Source organism: Amphiura filiformis, chromosome 16 (assembly GCF_039555335.1).
Source record: "Amphiura filiformis chromosome 16, Afil_fr2py, whole genome shotgun sequence".
In the NCBI taxonomy this organism is placed as follows: Eukaryota; Metazoa; Echinodermata; class Ophiuroidea; order Amphilepidida; family Amphiuridae; genus Amphiura; species Amphiura filiformis.
This window is the reverse complement of record NC_092643.1, coordinates 14,397,969-14,414,511: the sequence shown is the minus strand read 5'-3', so window position 1 is coordinate 14,414,511 and position 16,543 is coordinate 14,397,969. Positions and strand designations below refer to the sequence as shown.

The 16,543-nt window shown below is 35.6% G+C and overlaps 1 protein-coding gene across 3 annotated transcripts in view; it reads right to left on the bottom strand.

Annotated features, from left to right (window-relative positions):
* Positions 1-2,839: 2,839 nt before the first annotated feature.
* LOC140135605 (protein NDRG3-like) overlaps positions 2,840-16,543 on the bottom strand; it is a 102,308-nt gene continuing 88,604 nt past the window's right edge. The window contains exon 11 of one of the 3 annotated variants that reach the window (XM_072157150.1): positions 2,840-3,364. In XM_072157150.1, coding sequence (XP_072013251.1) covers positions 3,249-3,364 — 116 coding nt within the window. In that variant the 3' untranslated portion in view covers positions 2,840-3,248. Of the gene's footprint in view, positions 3,365-15,383; positions 15,863-16,543 lie in introns of those variants that run through there. The other 2 variants (XM_072157148.1, XM_072157149.1) reach the window with 2 other exon arrangements.

Genomic DNA, 16,543 nt, shown 5'->3' with positions numbered 1-16,543 from the left:
AGTATGTTGAATCTTGGTTCATTAATTTAAAGTTTTTTGTTGCTATCTGTAGGGAAAGTAACCAATTGCATACAACAGGGGGTTGAATTCTGCATCTTGCTGTGTATAATGGGCTATTCCATTTAAATTCCACACTACCCCTGTGGAAAATTTTGGAAATACCTTCCACAGAGGGAGTATGCATTTCAAATGGAATTAGCACATTAATCAACTCTATTTAAAACTTACCCTCCCTCTGTGGAAGAATCAGGACAATCTCTCTGAGAGGGTATATGAATTTCAAATGGAATTGCCTAATGTGTTCATTTCATTTGAAATTCATACTCCCCCTGTGGAAGGTATTTCCAAAATCTTCCACAGGGGCACTGCGTCATCATCCCTATATCTTTGTGTCAAAAATTGCTATGATAGTACGGCAAATCCTCTCGTTTTTCAAAAGCTACGCATGGCGATTTTGTTCGAGATAGGCCGAGGGACTCAGGCTAAGCATATCATTTACATGATATGAGATACCATAGCCCTGCCATAGAGCCTGCCGCTTAGTTTCTATTCTACGATTTGTACATGATCAGTACCACATATGGTGTTACTATTATAGAAAATTCGATTTGTTGTCAGGTAAAACGCAGGTTTTGTTTCCAGTACACTAACTCGAAAAGCAATACACTAATTAGCGGGGCCTTGCTGTTTGCTGTGGATATCTTTAACTGCATTTTATAAGTAAAGATTTTGAAATCCAAAGTAAAAATTCTGATATATTCAACTATTTGAGAAATGAATTATACAAAGGAACCCGTGTAAGATCCAGCTGCTGTATCTGTAATTCAATGTACATTATCGACTTTCTTTATCTGCGTCAATAATAGAATATCGATTTCAATCGAATTGAATACATGTCTCTATTTTGAGTTTGTACTACACCTCTGAGCGACAAAGCGATCGATTTCTAGCCAATCAGATACGGTAGGCCTCCTTTCAGCTGTCCTTTTCATGCGTTCGGTGAAATACCAATCGCCCGTCGCTCACCAACGGAGTAATAAGTTTATATTTATAACACTGGCTGTTGACACTGTGAGGGGTGGAGTGGATTTTAAATGGAATAGCCCAATGACGAGTTGCAGTCCAGCAAGATCCCGACCATGACTACCATTCAATGCAATCTCTTTCCCTAGGCAATTCCATATCCAAGCTTGCTGTAGTAAGTACAGTATCATCCTCAACTTAATGATGAAGACAACAATATTACTAGGGTATCAACAAAGTTGTAACAACTCGTGACTTGTGACTTGAAGTAAAGAAACAACTTACTTGACTGATATTCAGTGACTCAATCCTGTTAGATTGGTACAGTGACTTCACTGACTTGAATTGACTCTATAGGTCTATATATCTACCTTGAGTCACTGGTACTAGCTTTGAAGTTCAGCGTGTTCTGCATTAGCTTAGCGTTACTTGGTGCATGTACATACTTTTACAGGTGTGATCACGCAAGAAACCATGCTAAGCCAATGCAGCACACGCTGAACTTCAAAGTTAGTGCCGGCGACTCAAGGTAGATCCCAGGCTCAGCTGGTTAACATATCAACTTTCCACAAAAATATTAAAATCTACTAACATTGATTGGTTCTAATCTTGACAAGACTGCAACTTGTGAGTAGGCATAACAATTAAGGATATACACTGTATATCCTTAAGGGATGGGTATGAACGTTTGGAAAGTATTTATTGTTTTTGATTTATACCTAAAGTGTATGTAGGTGTGATGAAAAGACGACGATCAATTGAAAATTTTGACCTTTCGTAATAAAGATTTTTTTCCAAAAAAAACCAAAAAAATTAGGTCTTTTTGGTAAAAAATCCATATCTTCAATATGAAAGGTCAACATTTTCAATTGATCGTCGACTTTTCCTCCCAGCTACATACACTTTAAGACTATATCATTAAATTTATAAAATTTACTTGAGGACTGTTATATCTCCAAAATGTGAAAAATATCAAATTTTAATAATTTGTCATAAAATTTGTATTATATCGTGAATTTCATAAAATGAAAATTATTTGATATCAGAAAGACATTCTTCGTATTCAGAATGAAATTCGATATGTCTGATGTGCTCTCATGTCCCACAAAAAATACTGTCGAAAACGCTCTAAACGCTCATTCCAACTGTTATGCCTACTCTGTAACATTATACAGCTCAGCATAAACTTAACCCCTGCATTCTGCAATCAAATTCTCAAGGCAAACTTGGTTACTTGTTACCATCAACACATCCTTCAAATTAACCACACTAATACTTTGTGCTATGTATCATCAGTCCTGAACAGCATATGTAACAGGTCTCATTTGAATACCCTAGATCCAAAAGGGAGTTCAGTCAAATGCAATTTTGATGCAGCATCCTCAATTTTGGATCTTGAACTACGGGTTCAACTTAAATCAAGAATGAACAAAGATCCATGTATGGATGCCGCCATGGTGTCTGCATTATTGTCATTGGTTTCTAGGCAGTGATAAGGATCATATGATGTGACGATGAACTCAGTGGAAGCAACCTGTTGTCTGAGCAAATGACCTTTCTTTTACAGTCAACTTTGTAACATTTTTCTCATAAAAAGTATGTAAGATATAGTCTGATAAGCATCATGACATCTTTAGACAGACATGACTGGATCTACATAATTTACTGGTCCATGTTCTTTATGACTTAAAAAAGTTGATGCAGATTAAGCATGGTAGCAGTGGTGTGCGCAAATGGGGGCAGGGGGCATGTGCCCCCCCCCCCACTTTTGTTGGTCATTCAGGGGAAATTCAGGGGAAAATGCTAAAACCGCACCTTACACATCTAAATCAGACTCCATTCGGGGGAACTGAACAACCTGCCACCCCCACTTTCAATGTGCTGCGCACGCCACTGCACGGTAGGAGCCACACCCAGCCATGGTTTTCAACCTCCTGATGAAAGATAACTTTTCAGAAATCAGGTATCATTTTGGTGAGTGGTGCCACATGCCAATACATCAAGTTGCTTCAACTCGTCATCCTAACATCTCTAACATATTGCGGTTTCTACTAGTGTGTCTTACACAATTATTTAATATCGATTTTGTTTGAAAAATATACAATGTATTCCAACCAGGAACCTTCTTTTTACTGTGCTTTGATGGTACTCTATCCATTATGCTATGGATTTTTATTTAAATGGAATATTATGAACTTGTGATACCTCCTCCTCTGTTTGTACGGCTAGCAACTTATGGCTGATACTTGTGGTTGGTTTATATCACATTTTACGTCTGAGACTTTCAAAGCTTCCTGCTCATAGTGCTTCACATCTGTCTTGATCTTCATCAGGGTTGTTGCTGAAAGAAAATTAAGAAAGTAAAAAAGTAGAAGAATTAGCATATTTTGTTTTAAGAAACTGTAAAAGAAACAGAACATTTTCAGGACAGTTTCTGCTCATGAAAGTGGATAAGGACAATAGCTGCCTTGTGAACATGAACATTTGGCAATTTACACACAGTATATTGTACTCATCTACCCATGGCAGCTATCGTACTTACCCACTTCTGGCACTGAGCAGTCAATATTTGACTTTTATTTCCAGTTAGAACTAACTAACTATAGAATTAGAATTTAGCTACACTTCATTTGGCAAAACAGGATAATATATTTTTTAATATCCCAAAATAATTAGTGTTGTATTTTTCTGGAATCAAAGACTAAAATCAAGTGTGACCTGCATATATACAACCAAAGTTACAATATTCTTTCTACACCACAATCTTCACGCTAAAGTAGTTGGGCATTAACATTGTTTATAGCTGGCTCTCAACCAATCATGTGCACCGTTAGATAACAGGTATGTATGAGCTAAAAATAAAAGTGTTTACATAGACCTTTTTGCATAAAGGTGTTTGTATAGGCGAGCATGCATAATATAGAACATCACAACCACAACAAGCACATCACAAAACACTGTCATCTACATTCCTTTACTGCATTACTTTAATAAATAAAAGTATACAAAAAGAAGACATATGTTGTTTTCCGAAGCAAAACAACAACTATATTCCGTCTCGTCTCAAGGGTAGAGTAATGCCATGTTGGATTTTGCGGTGGCAGATTCAAATCAGACGTGCTAAGGCCACTAACCTAATACTGTGAGGTGTATACAAATGTGTAGGAGGACAGTTTGTCTGTATGCTGGTGATACAACCATGTAAGCGCACTGATTCGAATCAAAAACAGCGAAATCCAACATGGCTTATTCTCAACTTGAGACAAGACATACTATAGTTTGGATGTCAATTTCAACAGATTGTTCAGAACATAATTGTATTTTTTAGCATACAATAAATATCTGCTACAGCTGCTGCATGTTATATAACTTAACTTAATGGATTTATAACATGCGCATACCATCAAAAAAAAATGTTCAAGGCGCGATACAAAAACAGATTAAAAAAAACAAAAACAAATTAAAGATAACATGAAGATATACAATGATGAAAACCAATACATAAAAAGAAAATTATATTAAGGGCTTCATGTGTATATACCCAAAATCAAAATGATAATCACTAGTGAGGCTATGTTAATCATATTCTGGAGAAGTGAGATATGAAAGTGATGTGTACCCACAAAATCACTGACAATATAAATTTATAATAGCAACTCTGCAAGTACGATCAGGGAAATGTGACTTCTCTGAACATGAAAGTTATTGTTCATAATCATATCCATGATGAATGGCCACCGATTCTTGATGCCAGTTTTGGGGAAATGATCAATTGTGAGATTTGTCAAACTCTTTTATGCGTCGGTAATCCTAAACAAAGTTAATCTGCATCAACAAGTCACTTCACGAATAGCTGCCTTTTGTCAAATTTAGAATAGCTGCCCTTTGTCAAATGTAAGTTACAAATGGCAGCTATTGCAAAACAACCCATGTCTGACACCATCTGGTGGACCTTGGCCATTAAAATGAAATAGTGCCATCACATGATCTGAAAAAGTTTCACCTCAAAAGTTAACTTGCGATAGCGCCCCCTGTGGCGAAAGAAAGTTTCAAAAAAATTTGAACACAATGAGGGCCTCCTTTATAAGAGCAATTAAATATAATGATACAGGCTGATTTTTAGTGTCCGTTAAGGTATCGTATTACTATAGAATTCATTCTTTATTTCTGAGAAGTAAATTTTCAGATCTTCTACAACACTCCAAATTGATTTTATGACCGCTGCGTATCTTAATTTCACGCATAGTTAATTTTGACCATAAAATGCTCATTATTTGCAGCAGCAAATTTGTGTGAAATCACTATTTGTGTTTTCCGGCACAGACCTCTTTAATATTTCAAACATGTATATTTGAAAACCTAATGAAATGTCTCAAAATCTAGATTTGAACATACTACAGTTACTGTTTTACGAGTGTTGTAGGAACTTAAATCTACTTTCTTCATTGTAGTAAAAACTCGGAAATTCCAAGTAGAGAGTTCTGCAAATTTGGAATGAATTTTAGCATTTTCTGACAATTTTACTGAAACTCGGTGAAAATTTGTGTAACTGTTACATGAATTGAAAAAAATCAAACCGAGGTGTTTTGCAGTTCTCAACTTGAAATTTACACAATCACCAAAAGAACTGAATTTTTACAAATCTCAGTCGGCATACTTTAGATTTTTTATGCTGAATACTACATTTTTTGTAACTTTTGATTTTATTGAAATAAAAGTTTAGGCTTTTCAGAAAATGCAGAGACCTTTACACCTTAGCTGATTTTATGGTCAAATCCTTATGCCCTACAACAGGTTTAGCTCTGAAATACAAACCTTAGTCAGCCTCCTTTATAAAAACTGTTGCAGCCTGGACTAACTACCAGAGGTTTGTCAAAGAGGGAATGAATTCAGGGCAAATAGAGCTACATTTTCAGGTTATGAACTCAAAATTGTTGGCAATCAAAGTAAATATTTCATTGTGCTATTCTATTTGAAATCTTTTATACCTCTGTGTTGAAGATGTAAGAATAGTCTTCCAAAGAGGGAGTATGTTTTTCAAATGGAATTGGAAAGGGTTAATTATTTCAAAACCCATAGTCCCCCTGTACATGCTTACATATATCTCAAATCCACAACTGGCGTATCCAAATGGAAGTTACCCAACTGTCTACTCTGTTTGAATCACATACTCCCTCTGTGGAAGACTTTAGCAAATCTGCCACGTGGGAGTGTGTATTTCAAATGGAACAGCCATTTGAATGACAAAATGCTAAGAATTTGACACCATAATATCAGCTTACTATTATGTTCCTTACACTTGCAAAGAGGGGAAAGAAATCGACAGGTGACAAGTCTTCATTGTCGGTTTAATATTTATTATTTTTGTTCAATATTGCTATCAGTATACACACTATTCAATATCTTTACAGTATCTTTATATATCTTTACATTTCTGCATAATTCAATGATCCCACTAGCAAAAATATAAGTAATGCGTCCCTACATTCATCCACTCTATCATGTCACAATTGAGTGTTTGGAAGTATGGGAGTACTTTATCCCAGAAACCATAGCTGCTTTAGTACATGCCACACTTTTCTTTTTCCAAACAAGATTCATTGATTCATATCCAGTAAACTTTCAAAATGATCATTAATGCACATTTTGAACTTCCCAACACAGGTAAATTTGATCACTTCAGCTTAGATTAGTGTTTTAACCACAGACTACTACAGACCATGTATCAACAGTCAAAGTCCCTGTGCATTGTGAATTCTCACATATTCTTCTATCGTGCCACGTCTAACAATCACGCCAGCATTGCGTGCCTTTGCATAGACGCGATAGAGTTTTGCGTGCTTTCGCTATTACGTGATAGACCGTAACAATATACAGTACCTGCGTAGCCGGTTTGCCCGTCGCATTTCATGGAACAATCAGCCCTCATTATCGGATAATGCTGAGACTTTGACTGCTTGGACGCAATCCATTATCTTTTTCGTCCATAGTTTTAACATATCTTTGTATCTGTGATATGTCACAGCAATATAGTTTTGATATAATTTACATTTGTTTTAGAAAGGTGGTTCTTATTACCTTAAAAGACAAAAAAGGCCAATTTCATATATATTTGTACACATATTCACAAGTCATTTTTACATGAATTAATACATGTCAATTGTTACTGTCTTTACATTTACAAGTTTTTATATATTTTGTGGTACAAATACAATTTTTGTTTATCTATGTCATGTGCTCAGATCTTTGTCCAGTGAGATTGCATAAACTGGTGGCATACACATGGAGATGAGACGATTAAATCATAATCTGGTTCACCTCAAGTTTGATAGTGATGCCAATGTTTTGTGGTGGTTGCACCACAAGCATGCAGACAAACCTCCCTTGTAAATGCAGCTCTGCACTATTAACTTTACACGCACAATTCATTTGAATTCAATACTGCATCCAGCGAAATGTGCACCTATGTCACTACCGACCTTGAGATGAACCAAAATAAACTGCTCAAATAAAGAAAGTCCGCAGTCATGTAACTCGTCCTACTTCAAAACCTGATCTTGTTATGGCAATTTGATTGATACGGTCGTGTGCGGGATCTTGTTAGCTCTAATTTGATACCAAATTATCTACCATACACACAACAGTAACAAGGAGTGATACCAGTTTATGTCATTTGGAGCATTTTCAAAAGTTGCAAATCATATCGATACACGCGGTCGAAATTGCTTAGCGTGGCAATGTGGTCAAGCTTGTTTGCCCACGATGAACCCATGTCGACTATCCGAAGTGCGCGCTTTTTTAAATTGTTAATTTAAAACGCATGGATTGTTACAGTGCTTTACTGATGAATACTAGGCACGATGCGATCGATAGGACCTAGCGGTTGTTTCGGGCTATGTTAATGGTCGAGCTCTGCCATTCACCTACAGATCCGCGTGCTCCGCTTTTTAATTTGCAACTTTTGAAAATGCACCAAATTTCATATACAGGTATCAATCTCTGTGAATTTAGAGTTTTGGGTAGCAAATTTGGTATCAAATTGGAGCTAACAAAATTCTGCACACGCCTTTATCAATCAAATTGTCATAACAAGATCAGGGTTCGATGTAGAACAGGTTACATGACTGCGGACTTTCTTTATTTGAGCAGTTTATAGTGCCCAAAATAATGGGAATCTCTTATCTGATCTGGATTAATCTGATCTGGTTTTGTGCAAGTCGCATTACTGTCACTTGCACTTAGGACAATAACGGCCATCTTGGATATGCGGGTAAGGGAAAACATACAATTTCTTTTCAAATGAACATTTCAAATGATTATTCTTCAAAAACAGTTTTAAAATTCACCTAAATCTTACAATGTGAATAATTTGATACCATTCTCATGCCATGGCAGCATCTTAAGGGAAGTCCCCAGATTTGGGCTGTGCGTAGTTGGTGTCAACCCAGAATGTTCAAATTATCACATCACTACATACAGTATTATTTTGTGAAAAATCAAACAGTATCAATATCTTGCTATATTTCCTACTTTATTTTTTTTTTTTATTCTACATACACTGTAATACCATACAAAATATACAAATAATATACACTTCTTCTACATGAAGAAAATAAATTTTGATCTATTTTTTTCCTAATATATTCAATCTTAAAACATTGATAATTTTTGCTAAGTTAAATTAAATTGTTGAAAGAAATTGAAAGAAAATTAACAAGACAAATTTGCACTTATATTTAAGAAGATAATTGCTTAATATGGAAAAAGACACGTTTGTTTGAAGTAAGACTTGATTCATTATGGCATAAATCAAATCAAGTATTAGCTTCACAGAGTTTATCAGACAACAAAAACTGTAATCTTATAGTTATCAAGAATCAGTTGAATATAGAGATACACATGAACACACAAAACATATTTAACTTCTGCCATGTACTGCTATCTGAAAACATATTTTATAACATGAGTAATACCATAAGAATCTAATACTTCGAAATTCATATTCAAATAAAAGGAGTGGAATGAAATGAAATGATTTAAATATAAACAAGACATATTAAACAGAAAAATAGTTAATTTGACAAAAAAACAAAACAAATGTTAGCCCTTTGTAAAATCATCATGAGCAAAATGTAACTAGGCACATATCAAAGAAGGTGAAACACAAGGCTGACATGACCCAACACATGGTATACAGCTTTGAAATCATGAGTATATACAATGCTTTAAGTAAATCAATCTCCATTGTCTTACAGCTCAAAAGATAATTTTCAAACCCTAACTACACCATGTATCAACCAATAATACAGCTAAAAGCCACTGTGTGATGCATCTGACCTGTACACATGGATTCGTTGGCCGGGCCAGCGAAACACCAATAGCTACTGATGGGCGGCCTAGTGCTTGGCATGGGAGGGGTCTCGAGTTCGAATATCACCCCAAACAAACAACTTCTTTGTTCATCTTCTCTTTTATTTATTTCTTCTTTCCCTTCCATTCGCCAAAGAGCACTTGGAGAGTTAGGGTTAATCTTTTGAACAAATCTAATGTTACAACATCAAACCAATCTAAATACAATGTACAAAGATTTATAAATGTAACATGTGAAACTTTGATGGGTGTTTGTTCTTAAAACTAAGCACTAAATACTTATCTCGAGAAGTAAATAGAAAATCACAGCAATTTCCCCAGCAACAAAAAATTATATAAAACTCTGTACTATTTTAACTTATTCTTCAAAATTACGTTTTTATTATGCAATGAAAAAAATACATCCTCAGACAAATTGAATATCACAGCAACTTTGAAATTATCTCAAATAAAGAATAAAATTATTGTTCTACTTCAAATTGTCATGACTCTTTGAAATGTTACAATATGTTTAAAGACCCATTCAGTGATCCCAGCGCAAGTGTAAAAAAATTAAAATTGTTTATAAATTGCTTAAAAGTGAAGGATAAGTCATTCAAATTGTTATTTGGTATTTTTGAAATGACAAATTTGGCAAAAATGAAGAAAACAGCAGTACTGACCAAGTTGAAGCCCCATTCAAATACATGTAGCTAATTTGTGTAAAATGTCCTATTTTGTCTTAAATACACGGCTTGCGGCTGAACCACTCACAGGCTATGTTAGCACATCTACGGCAATGACAAATGTACCAAAATCTGAATTTGGATGATTTTTACGATCATCCGGATGAGCAAATCACTGAATGGACCTTTAAGTGTAGAAATCCACAGTTTCTCTTGTTTGTTAAAGCTTTAATGCTTACAATTGGTAGTAGATATGCTACAATATATAATACTAAAAGCAATTGTAAATGTTTCATGTACACAAATTGTCTATGGAAATTCATGTTGGACACATATCCTACTAAAAGAAAACTCGAAATAACATAAAATACATACTGGTTTTAAATTGTAAACACTTTTTGTAGAATTAAACACTTCAGAAACACAATTTTTTTTATGCAACATGCCAAGACCGTAGTAACAAAAATACTGACAATATGACAAAGTGTAATTTGGCATAATAGCTGTATAAAGATGCTCTGTTATAGACAGTTGTAACAACTGTTTAAACAGCGACCATTGTAATCAACATAGGCACTCACATGGCATGTAATTATATTGCTAACACGTCTACTCACAGACCCTTCAAAAGGAATCCCACATTGCAAGCAGAGATACTACAGATGTAATCAGGCTTTTATTCAATTTCATCCCCATTTGTCAATTTTGTGACCCATTTTAGTCATTTTAAGGACACTTTACTCTTTGCCGTCCTAATCTTATCCCAAGACAATTCTGTGGGGCCAATTCCACCCAGCTCCACCCTGGCTATGTCCCTGCATACAACTGGTTAAAGCCATAATATACAAGCTTAATATAATATGATATTTACACATATCCCACTAAATGGAATCAGACAAATTTGCTGTTTGTTAGGTCAACAGTGCAATTGTGATATGTCTTATTCAGACATAATTTAAGTCTCCTATAGAACTTGGCCAAAATAGCAAGTGGTTTTTCTTTCACTTCACCTTGTTATTTTGGCTTAAATTGGACAGAAACATTTCTAGACAATTATTGTTAATAGCAATTTGAGTGAAGATTAACAAAATTTAAAATGTAATGGACATTGAACATTATGGCTTTAACAAATCCATGCCCTGAAAATCAAGCTCTTGCAAGTGGTGTATGTCCAGAGAACAAGCTACAGCACAGTTTTTTGCCCCATTCAAATTGTTTCCTTTTTTATGATGAAATACCTTGCTTTCTTTGAAAAAGTTCTTTCCCCTTTTGCTTTATTTACAACCCCATTTCTGGAAATCCTAAAAAATTTCCGTAAAATGTCTATCTCTGTAGAAGTGAATACAAATCACCCTTGTTTTTTACCCTGACTGTTCATCCATAAGTACCAGACTTGAGACCTCTCTATCTGGGACAGTCTGTGTAGCACAGTGTTTAGAGCATCAGACCCACTATCCAAAGATCTGGGGTTCAAGTCCCCGCACAGGCAAGTATGTCCAGTGTTTTTTCTCCGGCTTATCTGCCTAAGCATGCTTCCACTGTAATTTCATGTTAAAATGTGCTATTGTGCGGTGTGACTCTTCTTTCCCTTGTACATCCTTGTTGGTCATTTCTCCTCACATAATGCAGTGAACTACATTTTGATGCAGCGCACAGAAAACTGTTGTCTCCCAGCTTAATGATAGTCATTGGTGAAAGAAAGCAAGTCTTCTTAGTGTCCAAGAAATCCAGTACATCTCAGTTTGGTGCTCTAAACTAAATTCAACAGAAGCAAGGAAGCAACTAATGTCTTCTCATGATTACACATTAAGATAATTTACACAGCTCAATGTTATAATTTTACCGTTTGGTTTATGCTAAATGTATAACATTATCTGCTGCAAACTTTTGAATCGTACATCAATACATTAGAAATGTTAACAAAGCTACAGAACTAATGCTATTTTTTAAAACTTGAAGTCAGAAACACATCTGAAAAAAAGACGACCACTCACAAGGACCAGCTGCACTGGTACTGTGATAAAAGACGGCATACTCATAAGAAATACTTATTATAATAATATCATTACATAGCTTTGGTATCACAATTTCATTTCATTATGTGAGAGCAACAAATATGCATTAGCAATGATGCAGACCTAGGGACTTGGTGTAATTCCGTAACTCATCAGGCTTCTCGGAGGAATCCAGGAACGCAATTTTTTAAAATTCAAATAAATATATGATAGCAATGAGTTACTAGTAACCAATAAAGGCTTAACAACAGAATTGTAGAAGTACATAATGCGTCAACGGTTGTAGCTATGGTGGGTGGAAGAGCGCACCCCTCACTTCTGGAGCCCTCCCCACCAGATTCATTTCAATGCTGGAGTCCACCACTCAAATTCAAAGAATGTGCATATTTTACTGAATGTATCCTAAAAATGCCTAGCATTGGTCATATCTTGCTAGAAAAAAATAAAGTTTTTGTAAAGTACCAACCATTACTGGAAATCTGCCAGCTACAATGTAATACCCTAAATGTGTCTACCACAGAGGCCTAGCAAGAGCACCAGGGATCCATGGACAAGGAACAGTGCGGGCACTTTAACATCTCCTTTATCAGCCCTATTCCTAACCCACACTTTTGCTTGAGGCCCCTGGACTTCGTCCACCCTGGTCTACCATATTTGTATCCCGGCCCCAACTCAACACAAAAGTTGACAATCATGAGAGTTACCAAATCTTTGAAAGGCCCCCTTTGCAATGATTTTTCATCAAATTTACCCCCCTTTTTCATGCAAAATCAAGGACAAATTTTGGCCAAAAACATCCCCTTTTTTGTGGTTTTCAATGACTAGAATTTCAAACACCCCTTTTCAATAATTAGAATTTCAAACACCCCTTATCAATTACACTAAATATTGACATAAAAGTTCTGGATTTTCTCAAGAACCCCTTTTATCCAAATTTCGCAAACAGTGCATATTAAATACCCCTATTTTGCTGATTTCACTGTCAAATTTCACGGACAGAGCAAATTAAACACCCCCTATTTTGCCATTTTCGCGGTCCTTGCTACTGGTAAAAAAATTACCCCTTTTCCACGCAATTTGGTAACTCTCATGGTTGTCAACTTTTGTGTTGAGTTGGGGGCCGGGATTTGTATATACCTTTGTTGCTCTCACATTATGAATAACAATAAATTTCCCACTGTATTTGTGGAAGACAATCAGAACTCCACAGATTTACACATAACATTCATGTATGCCATTGGAGTACATATCAAAATACATTATCAATACTGATGAAATTACATCAGTACATCAAAGATTTCATCTTGATCATAATCAATAATTAATCAACAAAATAAATAATCCAAGCCTGCCTGCTAAAGTCCTCTATACTTGCTCTTGATTAATTTCATTTTTAAAATCTGGAATGATTTTTCTGTACAATCTTGTGAAACAAAATCACAGACTACAACCGACACGATCTGATCCACTCAGGTCAATATCAAAATGTTGAATGGAGATATAGACAAATCCAATGAGCCAAGTCATGGTCAGGATTGGGTGGGCCATATTTGGGTACACGCATGCACCAAACAGGTGTTCTGAGTACCCAATTGGGTGGATTAAATCCGCTTAAAATTCGATGTTAGATTCTTTTGTGTTGTAAACTGTCATCATTCTTTTGTCTATGTGTAACACGGGTGATAGAATGCAGTTTATAATACCCTTCAAGGCCGCATCATCTCACATTTTAGGTGGGATAGTTGGGTACCCGTCGCGGCTAATGGCTGCCATTCAGGGGCAGGAATGCATGAAATCGGATTCGTCTATATGCCCAAACGATGAACAAAAAATATAGGAAATGAGAAAATGTAAAAGACATAAATCTACAGTTCACATGTCATTACCAATTATGTGATGGAATCAGGGTCATCAGCATTAGCTTTAACATATTGATGAGAGCAATTAGTAGTAGAGTCCAACCTCTCTTATCCAAACCTCTTTTATTATTATATGGATCTCTGTTATCTGTGATCTTCATATGAAAGCATCTTTTTAACCTTCATTTCAGAAGGACATATCTATGTTGCATGCAACACTCAAATTCCATCTAACAGTGTTATTTGTAACTTTTGTTGTCGCAATTTAGTAGAATTACACATATTGCACTTATTTAGATTTTTTATGTATCCAGCTTGGTCCCATCATGGCTGGATAAGAGGTTGGACTGTATAAGGGTTAAAAATACCTTAATGCTCTGCGTGCTAGCCAAGCGCTTCAATAGAAAAAGTTCAACTTTTGAAATATTTTCTCAAAATATCAAGAGCTATCTTAAGAACTACTGAATCAATACTAGGCTTGTTTGTACTCATTTTAATGCATTTTTCATGCTGATTCCAAATATGGTCATGAGAATTCACATTTCTGACATTTTTGACTTTAAAAAAAAAAATTTGAAACTTGTCGTCTGCAGTCGACACCCGTGTGAAGAGAGTTAAATCACAAATCACAAAAGAACGTGCATTGGCCAAAGTGGATCGGATCATATTATACTTCCAAGATTCAAAATCATAGGACCTTTGTGTTGCTTTATGTTAGTAATGTTGGTGTGCATTTACACTCTTTATAAGAATGAGAGTGTGAAAATACACCCACTGTGCACATTAAACTTCACCGACTTGCAAAATTGAGCAAATTAAACAAAGTTACAACATCTGGATGACATGACAAGGTGAATACTTAAACTTTAACCCCCTGAGCACTACCTGCCTATCTAACATTGCCACTGATTGGTCAATTACATGATATCTTCACTTTAATCACCAATCAGAATGGAGCTTTGCAAATAATTCACCCCAATTTTTTGTGTGGTGAAATCATTCTAACAATGTTGCTGATTGGTCCAATTGATAATGAAAACTTCTTTTTGGCCAATTGGCAGGTAGTTCTCATGGGGTTTATTGCTTTCTTATGATCCACCACATCTTGATCAGCAGAAAGTCTTGCCTTTATAAATAACATCTAGTTGGTTTGCTTGGATATAAAGATGTCAGAAGATCTGACAGTCTTGGCCAAAGGGCTGTTGTTGACAAGGCTGTTGTCGACAAAGCAATTTTCCTGATTGTCAACAAGCAGGGACCAATTGTGGACAAAAAACTAGTCATTAAAAATATTAGCGATAAGCTTAATAAAATGAAATAACTGCATCAATCTTCTATTTTCATTCGTAAGTGGTGCAGATTATCTTTCCATTAAAATCCCAATATTCTGATGCTGTGTATATGGTAATATTTTGATGTAAATAAACGATGTACTGTATAATATGTTATTGATGCATTGCTTTGTCGACAACTTGTCGATGTCGGATCTCCAGATTTGGTGATTGTCAACAATGAAAGTACTCAACTCGACAACAGCCCTACTTTGCCATGGGTTACCAAGTTTGATGGTGATAAAGGTCCAGTTTTGGTTATGACTAAAATTTTGAAATACAACTCAAGTTTTATATAAAAATAGTAGGTTTTACTGATTATATAATTATTGTTGTGTAGTATTCTTGAAGATTGGCTGCATGTATACGATGTGATGCCAAGTGACTAGTCAAAGATGTCTTGTATATCATTATTGCTCTCTATCTTTGTATAGTTAATGAGAGATTATAAATCTGCATGTCGAGTTGTGGAGATACGTCTTATGAAGTCTGCTAGCCGGGTTAAACCATTACAGGACTTGGTTCCGCCGTGTACTTTGGAGGCGGTACGTTGACCGGTTCCACGGCCGGTGCAGGTTTGCTCATTCGGAGTCTCAAAACTGTATGGAAAGAATTGGATGCATGCAGTTAGTTGGGAAACACATACATGCAGGGAATTAAGGGATGGACGACTGGAGGTGTATTTTGAAATAACATAATATTAAATGAAAATTTAAAAGGGAAGATTAAAGGATACTGATCTTACTGAGGAAATGGCTTTGCCCAAACTAAGATACAATTTCGACACACAGTATCAAATTGAAAACGTATGTTAATAACAATTATATAGCAATATCATGAGGATGTAAGTTGTTAATCACACACAGTATGTTTATATGACTTTGCAAATAAAAGACAATTTTGTGCACATTTGTCACACCCTTACGTTTGATTTAAACCTAAACCCAACCAATTTCTCATAATCTCACACTCTGGCTGCTTCCACTGGTAACACACAGGGCACTCGCACCTAAATCACTCCTGTGGGGGTTAGGGTTCATATAGAGACTGAATGAGTTGTTTTCTGGGTTTTTTTAATAACCATAAAAACTTACCAACTATAGGGAAATCTGACTTTTTAAAAAACAATGTTTCAATCTAGAAACACTAAATCCAACATGGTGATCCACTTGTGAAATTGGCGATGTAGCCGGAAAAAGTCATGAAACTGCAAATATATGACCTCCAAAGGCAAGTAATGATAAATTTGAAGTAAATTTCAGTGATATATTTAATTGGTT